Source organism: Triturus cristatus, chromosome 3_2, assembly GCF_964204655.1.
Source record: "Triturus cristatus chromosome 3_2, aTriCri1.1, whole genome shotgun sequence".
Taxonomy (NCBI): domain Eukaryota; kingdom Metazoa; phylum Chordata; class Amphibia; order Caudata; family Salamandridae; genus Triturus; species Triturus cristatus.
The window spans coordinates 575,735,125-575,748,542 of NC_140584.1; the positions used below are offsets into that span (position 1 = coordinate 575,735,125).

The 13,418-nt window shown below is 44.1% G+C and overlaps 1 protein-coding gene across 1 annotated transcript in view; it reads right to left on the minus strand.

Moving 5' to 3' along the window:
• The window catches only part of ELOA (elongin A), a 239,872-nt gene extending 226,969 nt beyond the window's left edge, over positions 1-12,903 (minus strand). Inside the window, exon 1 of the mRNA XM_085648317.1 lies at positions 12,776-12,903. Coding sequence (XP_085504443.1) covers positions 12,776-12,850 — 75 coding nt within the window. The 5' untranslated portion in view covers positions 12,851-12,903. The remainder of the gene's footprint in view (positions 1-12,775) is intronic.
• Positions 12,904-13,418: the final 515 nt, after the last annotated feature.

Sequence of the window (13,418 nt, forward strand, 5' to 3'; positions counted from 1 at the left end):
TGTCTCCGTGGAGCCGATGGGGGAAGAAAAAGTGAAAGTAATGCTGCATGAGGCTTGCGAGGACGGAAAGGGGACAGGAGATGTGCACACCGCGTGACAGTACGTGTGCGTACACATGCTCCAATGCGCCAAAAGCCCTGCGCGTGTCCATCTCCTGTCCCACTTCCGAGGCAAGTCAGCAACAATAGATCTCGCTGGCGACAGTGCTTTCGCGCTGCGTTCGCCAGGCGAGACCTAAAAAGGCTTCTTGGCGCTAGACATATCCAGTCAAACTTTGAGCCTTTGCAGAGATGAAGGCGCATTACGCATAGCATTTTTTGTATGTTTACTTTTGTAATTATCTTGTGTTGCCTTAACACCGCTTCGGAGCGCTTCTTTCTTTGAATGAAAAAAATCCACAGTAGTGGGATGACAAAACGTGAAACATGAAAAACTTTAATTTTCCTGGAATGCCTTTATGTATTTTTGTTAAATTGCATTTATAGCAGACATGACGTGGATACTGATATCTACTGTTATGGAGTACTACTACTGCTGATAGTAGAGCCAAGTCGCAGGGGAGCTAATCCCCTTCCAGGAGACCCATAGGATGTGCGTGAGAGGGGGAGGGACGCTCTTGTTAACTCCCTATCGGATCCAGTCCGTTTGCAGGCTGGTGCCTGCCGTGAGTGCAGGAAATGGCACACATCAGAAATCAATTATCTGAATTAGCGCCGCCAACACCTGATGGCAGTCTGCCACCTTAGAACATTTCACGTGTTGTGCAAAGGGCAGTGGGGGGGAAGTTGACAGTTAAAGGAATACTCACAATGTGACGAGCAACGTAGTTCTTGCACCCTCTCTCCTGCGTTCTCCTCCTTCCCACTGTCTCCCTCTCCCTTTGTTGTACTCTGTCTTTCTTCTCGTTCCTCTGCCTCTCTCCTCTCTTTTCAGTCCCCCGTTTCATGCCCTTTCGGTTTCCCTGCTACTCGCTCTTTCATAATCACATGTTGTCCCCTTTCTCTGTCTTTTGCTCCCCTCTTCTCTCTAACACCATCACCTTCACTCTTTTTCCTTCTCTTCTTCCTCTCACCACTATATTTACTCCTTTCTCTCCTCTCCTTCTCCCACACCTGCACTCTCGCCCCGATTCGCCTTCTCGTATTCTTTCTCCCCTTACACCCAGTCTTCTTTTCTTCTTGCCCACTTCACACCCGTTCTTCCCTGTCCCTACCTAGGCGCTAACGTGCACGATACCTCGTGGTAAGGGGCTTCCCGCCCCGGTTGCCAATGCCAGGGGTTTTCACTCGAGATCTGAGGATGCTACACATGGTCGAGATACGGGAGCCGTGTTAATTGCCTACAAGGGCAGTCATGTGTTCTCACAGCTGAAGTTTATATTTATTCAGTCGCTCAATGTAATGTTGGTATGCACATATGTACGTAACGTGTGTGCAGTGCACACATGCCAACAAAGACGTCCTCAGGGCACTTGATCCGTTAGCAGTTTTATATTGCTCTTATTCATTGCAAACTCCACCCAAAGATGTAAATGAGCACCAGTTAGTATTATCTTCGCTCCTTCCTTCCACCTAGGCTTCCCAAAAAGTGTTAAACCACGTGGAGATAAATTGCCTTAGAACAGGCTGAATGTCATAATTTAAATCAATTTATAAGCGCAAAGCGTCAAGCACAAGTGGTTGAAAAATTGTCCAGCGTAACTACCACTGTTAAACGAAATGTGACTGCTTGCTCTGTCTTCTTTCTGATGTTTGTAAACTCACAGCTTGTGTGCTGCATGGCTAACCACTTATATGGTCCCAATGGCGAGACCTATTGGCTATGCCAATGCTTGTTGGGATACCTTTGACATTTTCAGGACTAATGGAAGCAAGTCAACTTGGCCCCTGAAATTTGCCACAAATGCCGCTGATTTCCAACGGACCACTACTTTCACATTTAACTCCTCGAAGCCCCTTGCTAGCACCTGTACAAACTTAAAACTCACCCTAATACATCCTGCTTGGGATTGATAGCATGTCTGTTATGGGGTAGGTAAGCAAGCTTAACAGTAGGTTTATTAATTTAGAACACTGGTAGCACATAGGGAAATGCAAATGGTTGAACGATGAAAAGTATGAGTGGTACTACATGTATGAAATTATACGGTGCTATATGTTTGTGATCATCAAAGGTATACATTGCACACCAACTTCAAGACAACAGTGATATACACTCAGCATTATACATATTTATATCGGGCAAATGCAGAATGACAATGTATACACTTTGCTTTCCAACAGACTCTTCAAGGTCTTTGTCAAGTACAGAAATGAATTGTATGTTCTAAAGTAAGGGAGGAGAGTTCTTCGAAACTCCTCTCCTCTCGATGCATGGTATGAAGCACAAATGGACAGTACAAGACGAGTACCTTCCCAAATTCACACACTCTACTCAAACTCCATGCACCTAGATGACTTCAGCAACAGGGCATGGGCTCCAACTCTTTCAGAAGTCAAATTGCTCTGAGGTCCCTGAGAAGTAGTCTTTTTTGTTACTCGCCCTAACATTCAACTCTAGAAAACCAAAAGTTATCATCCAGACACGAATCTTGAGCAACCAATGCCTTCATTCTCAATGAAGGAACATCTACAGCACCCAAAGGTCCTTGACACCTGAAGGACATTTCCATATTGACTGAGGGACTAATCACACATGTCCCACTAGGATGGCCTTCACCCCCCCCCCTGAAAATGGCCATGGGCATTTCTCAAATCCTGAATTTATCTCCAAAGCCCAGAGTTGGACAGTTGAACAGTTTGCCCTTGGTTAGCTAGAACAGCGAGACTTGGTATCTGCAGCTCTGCTGGATGGCAAGGCATTTCACAGCATGCAAAACCAAAGGGAATGATGGACGGAGTGTTGAACATTGCAAGCACTCACACCCAGTCAACTGATCTGGGTTTAAGGGTCGGAGATTAGTGATACGCAAAACATACCCTCCTCTGGGCCTGGTTAGAACGGTTACGGGAGAATTGATGGATCTTATTGCTAGCCTGTCAGTAGTCATGAAACGGGAAAGTTTGATGTTCACCTTAGAATTGTAGAAGATGTAAGTATGCGCACAGCCGAAGGCCTTGTTCTGTATCCACTCAACAAGTCATGCCAGGGGAGTTGTGGGAATGGGGGGTGGGGGGTGAGGAGGGGAGGTAGCATGGGATAGGATTGAGGGTTTTATGTACGTGTCTTTATTACGATATGGAACTTCCGAGGGTACTCACTGTTAGTCGCATTGTTGCGGTGCACCTTGATATGAAAAGATAATGGAGCGGCTAATGGGTGGTATATCACAGGATGTTATAACGGGTATGAGCAACTCTGTCTGTAAATCATCGCACATGAACAGTATTGTTTTTACGAGGAGGATGGTGGATTAGGATCTTAGTATGTGCGCGGAAGTTTTTGCTTGAAATGTTCCTGAAGTACTGTACAAGGTTACTTAATAAACATATTTTACAAAAAAAAGAAAAACAGAAAAAAAAAACAGAAAAAAAAAACAAACACTGATCTGGGTTAATCCATCACCGTTCTTCAGCCCACTCTGCCACCCCAGTTCAGACATGGCCATATGCAAATCAGTCTGACCCTGTGCCTCATGGGAACAGTCCAGCCCGAACTGCCGAGCCATGTCTTCCCTGGACCGGAAACAAGCTTCCTAGGACCGGTTTCTGGCATTTCAGCCGTCTTCAGCCAGGCTTGCTTGAATCCAGTGGCAAAGTGAGCAAGGGACTCACGTCTGAGCATACCCTGCCAACTTATGGCCAACAAAGCAAAACCAAAAGGAATGATGGACGGAGTGTTGAACATTGCAAGCACTCACCCCCAGTCAACTGATCTGGGTTTAGTCCATCACCGTTCTTAAGCCCACTCTGCCACCCCAGTTCAGACATGGCCATATGCAAATCAGTCTGACCCTGTGCCTCATGGGAACAGTCCAGCCCGAACTGCCAAGCCATGTCTTCCCTGGACCGGAAACAAGCTTCCTAGGACCGGTTTCCGGCATTTCAGCCGTCTTCAGCCAGGCTTGCTTGAATCCAGTGGCAAAGTGAGCAAGGGACTCACATCTGAGCATACCCTGCCAACTTATGGCCAACAAAGCAAAACCAAAGGGAATGATGGACGGAGTGTTGAACATTGCAAGCACTCACCCCCAGTCAACTGATCTGGGTTTAATCCATCACTGTTCTTTAGCCCACTCTGCCACCCCAGTTCAGACATGGCCATATGCAAATCAGTCTGACCCTGTGCCTCATGGGAACAGTCCAGCCCGAACTGCCGAGCCATGTCTTCCCTGGACCGGAAACAAGCTTCCTAGGACCGGTTTCTGGCATTTCAGCCGTCTTCAGCCAGGCTTGCTTGAATCCAGTGGGAAAGTGAGCAAGGGACTCACGTCTGAGCATACCCTGCCAACTTATGGCCAACAAAGCAAAACCAAAGGGAATGATGGACGGAGTGTTGAACATTGCAGAGCTCATCAATGAGTCTTGGAACGCTGGAATCCGACACACTGATAAGTAAGCCCGATCGGTTTAGCTACACTTTTTATGGAAGAGAACTTGGATCGCCTGACTTCCTCTTTAAATGCTTGTGTAAAACATCCTGTCACATCTTTACATAAAGAGTCCATTATAGAACCATTGGTGTGTACTGCTATGCTATGAGATCTACCTCCCATTGAACAATATGTCAATAGCAGCCTACCCAGGAGCCCATCAGTACAGGGCCACTATTCTGAATTTGAGGGCTAGTAATCCTGACAGATTTTTGTGTTCAGGGTCATGCTCTTTTGTCATATCTACCACCTCTCAGCCTACAACTGCCACTGCACACCACACTCACCCTGGAGAGGATGATTTTTACTTTGCGGATTAGAGCAAAATGGATACCTCCCCTATCCTCTGTCTGGATTTTGAGTCATATCTTTCCTTTCTCATGGATTTCTGCAGATAATATATCCCCCAGATCAAGTCCTTAGGAGCCAAGCCAACTAGCCACCTTGAAAACTTCTTCAGGAAACCGAATCAACAGGTATTTTCCCCTACTTTAGGATGGAATTCAGTTCCCATTCAGTTAATGGGGCTACGGTGTCCAAGGTCTATCTAGGCTGCAAGCTGGGAGGACTTTTTCTTGGCAGTTGATTAACCCAGCACTTCAACCTTTAGGTCCTAATATTTCAAGCCAGTCATTAAAGCCTATTCTGGGCTCCCTGAGAAGCCTAAAACAGGAGCCTTTTGCATTTACTTAAAATACCTATTTTTCTTGCACCTGCCCTTTTGCATCTCCCGCTTGGTGCTGAGTAGCACACACAAACACTGTCCGTGCTATGATTGGACTAGTACACCTGCCCCCATCAAAGTTGGTGGGAATGCCTACCTCGCCCAGCCTCTCAGGTCTTGGTAATGGTAAGGACAGGTAGCCAATGGCTGCAGGGGCCTACTCAATCCAACCCTCATCAGGTCCCCAGATATAGAGTCCAGACAAGAACCAAGCAGTAGCAAAATGCTCCCCCATGTCTGCCCTAGTGCATGCATGCAGTCTCCAGCTGGCACGGCATGGCTAACGGACACCAGAGCAGTCCCCAATCAAAAAAAAAAAAGCCTACATCACAATGCCAGTTGTCTATATACTTACAGGTGGGACTGTGCAGAGTTTTTTTTGCCTCCCTAGCCCGGGGGCCATGCAAGAATGCAGTTCCTCCACAGAACAGCCATGCTCAGAAGCTTGATAGTTTTAATTGGCCCTTGTAGATAAAGAACCCAGCAGCCTATCCTGGTGGCTCCTGGGCAAGCTGCTTCACTAATTTAGTCCATGACTAGAACATAGCTGAAACCTGTTGTGCAACTAAACACTGCCAGGAGTAAAGAAAGAGGACAATTACGCTCCAATTAGTTCCTTGTGCTTGATGGTGTGGGTGACATCATGACATCCAAGGGCACAGGATCTGCGTTTTCTGACAGGAGCAAGGTATTGGTTAAGGAACGCAGAATAGGGGCCTCCTGGCATGGCTCTATTGCCTTCAATGGGTATGCTTGTCAGGAGAACAGGTGCTGGAAATCTGCACCTCTGTTCAAAGTCAGCCACTTTCACATTGTCACAACAGCTGATACACTCCTTTACATGTCTTCCATAAACAGTGACTCTTGATGCTGCTTTGTTGTGACTGGCCAGCCTTTTCCTTCCAAGCAAGCTCAGTTGCGTTTCTCTCCAAGCCTCCTAGGTGATCAGACATTCCTAAGCTATTATAAGATCTCATCAAGCGAGGTACACAGTTTCCTCTCTTCGGCACAGAGGATTGGGGGCATGTGCAGGAGACTTACAGTTATGATCATCATTCTGATGTCATACCAGCAGCATTAAATAGTCATATGATATTTGCTTCCTTTCTTTTGATAAAATACCAGGTTGGATCGGCAGAAGCGAATGAAAACATAATTCTTTACAAGTGCAGACGTTGGCAGTTACATAAAGATTTTAGAAATCTCTTGATATTTCTCTCCTACCCTTTGAAAATAAATTTTAATGACACTTTCAGTAGCAAGAAGTATTGGAATTTAAGGAGTGATGACTGAAGAGAGGGAGGCGTGGCCAGTTATCATCAACCACATATACCAACATGGTACCAGCCTAAGTACTAATTTACTATAATAACAGCACAGAAGAGTTGTCGAATGAGCTAAATAGCAATCACCTGTGCACTGAACCTTTAGGTGGAAACCACACACAGTGTCGCTCAGTTACCTAGCACATGCGATTTCCTACTCTTGAGAGTGGGAGAATGCCCTGTGGTGCCTGATATTAATATGACAGTATACGTCTCGCGCACAAAGGCTTACACAAACAGATGCCAAGGTGATCTGTATAATGAGGGCAGAGAACATAGGAACAAGAGACATTAAGACTTAGGAGAGGATGTTTGGGGGGGTGGGGGGAGTGAGAACAATACCAATTTGAAACTGGATGCTTTGAAAATGTGTATAGAATTTTATTTAAAGCAAAAGCAAGATAATATTGTACTTTTAGTATTCTTGCCTTTAAACTGATAAACCGCAATGTACGTTTTTCCTATTTCCGTAGATTTTTGCCCTTTTACCACAGATTTCAAACACAGAAGTGTAAACCCTCTCCCAAAAGAAATTGAGCATATTTCTGCAGCTTTGGACTGATTCTTGATATGTCTATAAAGTTACGCACACCAGTCGTAGAGTCCAGTATTTACCTTCTCCTTCAAGTTACTACTACTAAAATACATTAAATGCTTTCCAACTTGAACTTTTATGTCTGCAAACTGTTTCTACGCCTCCAGTTAAATGTCTATGTTTACACAATGTAAGGAAGTCTGAATATGAGTTAGCTATGGAACAAACTAGAAGGCTATGTAAAGACTCCATTACACATCTAGGGTATTAGACATCCTCCTTGGGTTTTTCATTTTTCAGAATGCTGGAGGTAGAGAGTTGACCTATCTGTCACTAAATTCAGACACTATTATAGAATTAAACTACATTTGAGATTCCTAATAACAGGCCTCAAGTAATCTACTCGCCATGGCGAGTCAGATTTAATCATGGTGAACTATTTTTCAGAGCCTACTAGCCCGTTCTGGCGAGTTGACAAAGACCAGGTGTTCTGACCTCTCAGAAAGTGAACAAGCAATAAAGATGCCTTCAAATCTTGGTTTTTATCTGGTCACATTTGCTCTGCTTTCAGAGACTGAAGTCAAATGTCAGTGTATGTCGTCTTACAATATGCTAATTATTTAATCCTAGAGGTTGGCGTTTACTTTTCTTTCTCGTTAAGTGAACAGCCTGACAATCATGCTGTACAAAGAGTGAAATGAAAGGCTGTAGGATGTCTGTGTTTTTCTAAAACACAACATTTAGATAGCGTGTACATGACCTGTACAAACATTTCGAAATATGTTTCAGTAGTTATTTAAGAACATTTTTGCAGTTCATGTGTGATGCAAAAAATGTTTTTTTAATAGGATGAAGACAAATCAGAACATTTTACTAGGTGATGTGCACATGATAAATATTTTTGCTGCAACTCAGGTTCCACAGATTGTCTATACGCTACATACAGCCCTGATGACAGTGCTATTAGTGACCTAAGAGGCAAGTCAGGAGTCATGTGTACCATATGTGGGCTAGATTCTTATTATACATGGAGTAAACGTTTAATCTATTAAATCAAACAAAAGGGTTTTTGTACTGCAGAAATGCTGAACGTGCATATTTGAAGGTGCTCTCATATGTGGTAATGAAGAAATTGGTGGCTCTGTAAAATATTACATTTGCCTAGGATCACGCCATTTGAGACCAGTTTTCGGGTCACGCACATTTTACTAGGTCCTGGTAAAAAAAAATTATGATTTTAAGACCTGTTATAAGGGCCATGTTTACAGCCTTTGACTTTGATTCACCGAGTTATAAGTGGCGATAGCTCCTACAGTCGCAATCAGGTCTCAAATCATGCCACAGTTGACTGACACTTGTCAGCCTTAACCACAAGACCAGAAGGCGGATTCCTTCAAAACTTCTAAAAAGAATTCCAGTTTTTTTTAAACCCGCCAAATAGTATCATGGCAAAATCTTGGGAGGTAAAACGAAGCACACTGACCAGATCACTTCAGCACAACCATGTTTAAAAGGGCCTCGTGAACCACCCACCTTAAAGTGTGTTCGCCAAAGCAAGAATAGTACTATTGAAGAGCTACAAATGACTTTTCCTTAGGCAGATCAGTCAGCGTTACTTTCAAGTGTGCTTTACTTAAATTGACGCAGCTACAACTGCCTGCTCACTCTGACAATCCTGCACTTCATTAAAGAGCATCAAGGAGCAAATAAGAAGCCCACAATAGGAGCTGTATTAACAAACAGAAAAATAAACTGCTTAAGATCTATGAGCACTGTCCCTACTGATAAACCAAAGCTAGAGACAGCAAAAATGCTGTGCTACAAGAAAGCAAACTTGAGCCAAAAGGAATGCCACCAAAAAGATGTATGCATCAAAATTAACATACATCGTAGTCCGGCACGAAGCCAAAACATGCCTCCTAAATGTGTGGCAGACCACGGACCGTAACACCAAGGGTAAACTTTGGGTGACTCTTGGCCACATGGTGGCTAAACGAAACATTGCCTGGCTGTGGGGAGCAGCCGCACCGCCAACACTGAATGCCTGCAAGGCAGATATGGACTGGTGTATGGTAAGAGAAAAGACTGTATACGTTGCGCGTGGCTGCCCCGGAAATGGATAGCAATTTGGTCTAATTGGAATGTATATCGTGGCAATATCTGTGAACCCCAACTTGTCCCTGCCGAGGACGAACCGTTATCGCCTTGATATGCATGACCAGTGAGCCTCTCATCCTGCCATATGTACTATTGAATGCTATGTATGTACTTGATTTTCAAATATGTGAAACTGCTGCAACCATTCCTGATGACTATTTTCTCTGGAGCCTGAGAGTGTATTATTATCACGTATCAGACGGATGGGATATATATATATATATATATATCTCTATAAATAATTTTCCCCTTCTAAAAGTACAATCACTTTCCTGTGTAGGAAGGGAAAACATTTTTTTTAAAAGCCCTAGCCAATACTCAGATGCACTAATCTAGTATTTATGGATTATCCTTAGTTCAAGCATTTCCTTTACCTCCTTCCTCAAGTCACCTACCACTACATCTGTTACTGGATATATGTGGGGTTCACAAATAAGAAAGGAAAAGCAAGTTTCTGAGGAAGGAAACTCAGCACTCTTCTTCAGCTGCACTGTGGTGGATTCACAATTCACCAATTTGCTGTGTGTTCACTTTGATTCATGGAACATTTTAAGCGTGACGACAATCAATGTTTCACATCTGATTCTAAAGCCTGGGCACTGATAAGAACTGAAGGAGTTCCTGTGACTTCTTTGAGCTTCTTGTTGTCCTACTGAGCTGCTTCAACCTGGTTACCACTTCAAAATCCTGCACCCTTAGTGAAGAACTCAAGCCTGCAATCTTCTACCTTTAAAAGTACCACTACCCTGATACCCCACTCTCTTACTGGGCTGCATCAATCCCAGAGCGTCTGGATGTATGCGATTGTGCAGCTGTGGTGATTTCCGCATAATTATAGATTTGCCACATACTCCATCATCTACCGCATGATCTTCAGATTTTAACGACAACAAAAAAACATTGTTTTTAGCTCAAAGGTTCAAATGTTATTAAAAATACAGCAACACCTGTTGCTTTGCAATGGAAGGCCATTTCCAAAGCTTGACTGGTACCATTTCTGTTGCTTATTGCTATATTTGGGGTGTTAAACTGGCACTAATGAGGTGCAACCAATGCCCATGCAGTGTTTCCAAGTTAACAAACGATTAATGAAGAAATATTTTTACAAAGTGTGCCGCATTATGCTGCATAATTTACTCAACCGTGCCACCTAATTTGGCGATCTCCTGATGCACGGGCCCCGATCGAGCCAAATAAGTAGTACCAAAGTCAAGTTTGCTAACCTGCTTCAATGTTATGCTTGCTTAATTGGCAACAGTTAGCCAATTATACCATGGCCTTATACAGCTTGAATTATATCTAAGATTCCTGCTACTTTTATTTGTCCATCAATAACCTATGCTCATACATCTGCACTCACTTGTGACCTGTTGTAGCTTTAAACAGTGATAAAATGTTTAAGTGTAAGTGTTCTAGTATCGTGAGGTGCTAAGACTCTGTAGAGTTCTCCGCGAAAAAGACAGTTGTTTGTTGGCTCGAGAGCACCAACTGCACTCACCTCTTTCCCAATAAATGTGTCTTAAAACCTTTTGCTGGCTTACAAAAGGTGATCTCACAAAATGTTTCTCGTCAGAGGACTGTTGTCTGTTACAGGAAAAAGAAGAGTTTGTAAATAGTGTTCACTATTCAATCATAATGCTTTCTGGAACAAGTAATGAGGAGAACTCCTCGCACCAGAGTGAAGAGGCAAGCCATTCCTACAATTATAAGAAAATGACAGCCATTAAAGCCCTTTGCCAATCCAATAACCTGAGGTGGTACCAATTGTAAGACGCAAAGAGCCAACAAACCCATTCAGGGTAAGATCTCTGCCACAGAAACAGACAATTATGTTGTACAGAATCTAGGAGTGCTGCTGGAATGGGAATGAAAGTACCTGTAAATGTAGCCTTGCTAGGAAAAAAAATAATATCAATAAGCATTCATGGCATTGCATCTTTCTAAGGCAATGAATGCCAGCATAACACATTTGAGATCAGAACATTCACAACCGATCAGCCAATGTGTACCTTGCTTCAAGACTCTATAACAGAAAATTACAGTTTGTTGGCCAAATGTCCCCCTGCTAATGCTAAAAACGCTTGAGAAATTGGAGATTCCTGCCAATGGTTGCTTCACACTACCATCCTCATGGAGTGATCTTACAAAATTATTAAGAGTTTAATCTCTCATTTACTATTTTAAAGTTTAAGAGGAGTGTGATTAAGAAGAACAGGCTTTAGTACACACTTGCACAGAAGGGCCTAGTAAACAGAGAAGGGGTGATCCAGAGAGTGACCTTACTGAGAGAACGTATGACAATTATTGATCTGGCACTACCAATCCATCAGTGGGCAACTGACCATAAAAAACGAGAGGGGGGGGGGGGGGGGAGCTAAAGACAGCCATCAGACTACCTGCTCTGAAAACACAACGAAGACATGCCAAGTAGACAAACTGGCCAACGCATTTATTGAAGTGATATAGCACTTTGCCTCAACATTTCCTTATAACAGTCCAACAAACACTTATCAATTTGGCGAGAAATGTAGCCCATACGCTAGGATCGATCACCCCCCACCCCGTTGAAGCATAACACTGGTAAATACTCCAAGAACATGTATGGGGTGATGAATGAGTGGGAAGGCACGAGCGGAGTGATAAGATGGTTGCAGGTCATCGGATGAAAACTTTCCAAGCTCCGCACTTTTAACACTTCACGCGCTCTAAGAAACATAGAAACGATTCATTTAACTGGCGAGCAGAGTAACAAAAGACAAAAACGATTTCTAGTAGCAAAAAAAAAACACCAATGTTTCAAAAGTAGAGCCCCGATCACCCTAGATCTGGGTGCAGAGGGTCAACATTCTGCCTACCCCAGAGATTCGCCATGATCACCCTAACTGCCCGTCCGACCCCGTACCCACCCTCACCGATCCAAATCACTGCCACCAGCAATTTATCCCAGAGGCAACCCCCACTGCCTCCACATCAACTCACTGCACCACTAATTTCCGTTTCGCTTGTCAGCGTCACTGCCCTTACTATCTGCCTCCGCCGATCTCTCCACCTTAACTATGCTGCACACTTACTAAGTCCACTTCTGTCCCTGACCTTCTTTCACCGGTGCATCATCGCTGATTTCACTCTTAATGTCCCAGGAAACCCCCTTCTCCCAAAATCCAAGAGATCTCCCTCTCATGATACCCACTGACCACCTTTCGCTGCCTTCCTTACTATTATGCACTCTTCTACGGTCTCGCTCTGCTGCAACCTTCCATCGAATCTCTTTCTCCTACTGCTCCAAATACTACCTCAACTGCTCTTCTCTTCTAATACCTTCCTTCTTATGCTCGTCAACCACCCGCTCCTCCGGTTGCCCCGTTTTCGCCTTGTTCTCACCTCCGATCTTTCTCCTTCCCTCCCCAGGTTATGTTTTTACTTCGTGTTGTCCCGGTATTTACCTTCTTAGGCTCGCCGCCACCGGTCAGTCTTGCCTGCAGCTTCTCCACCGTTTCCAGCACCCCCACGGCCGCCATCTTTAACTCAGGCAGGGCCGTAACAGGAAGTGACTTCCAATGATCCCACCCCCCCATCGTGCTGGACAAGGTCGCCATCTTTCTTATGGGCATGCGATTATGACCCAGAAGCAGAAGTGTCAGCTGACCCTGTTTGTTTTGGGCATTTACCAAGGGATGACTATTTCCGACACCGGAAAAGCCGCCATTTTATCCGAAGCCAAAAATCAGAACGCCTGCGCGGCTCAGGCTGGCATTAACTGAGACACTTGTGTTCTTTGATGTAAACAAGAGAAACAGCTGCTAGTCTGAAGCCATCATCCTCTCTATATGTTGTGATGTTTACAGTTAGACTGAAGACTACCATACCTGCCACTTTAACAAAAATATCACCGTGAGCAGAGGGGCGGGGGGGGCTTGGAGGGGGCTGTTGAGACAAAAAGTCGGATAGTTTTTTAAAGATAGATAATTTATTAAGATTAAGTCAATAATAAGGCCCACACGCAGGTGGAACGAAAGGCACAGTTAAAAATTTGTGAACATTCGTGACAAGAATTTCCAATTCTATTAAGGACAACGGAGGCGAGGA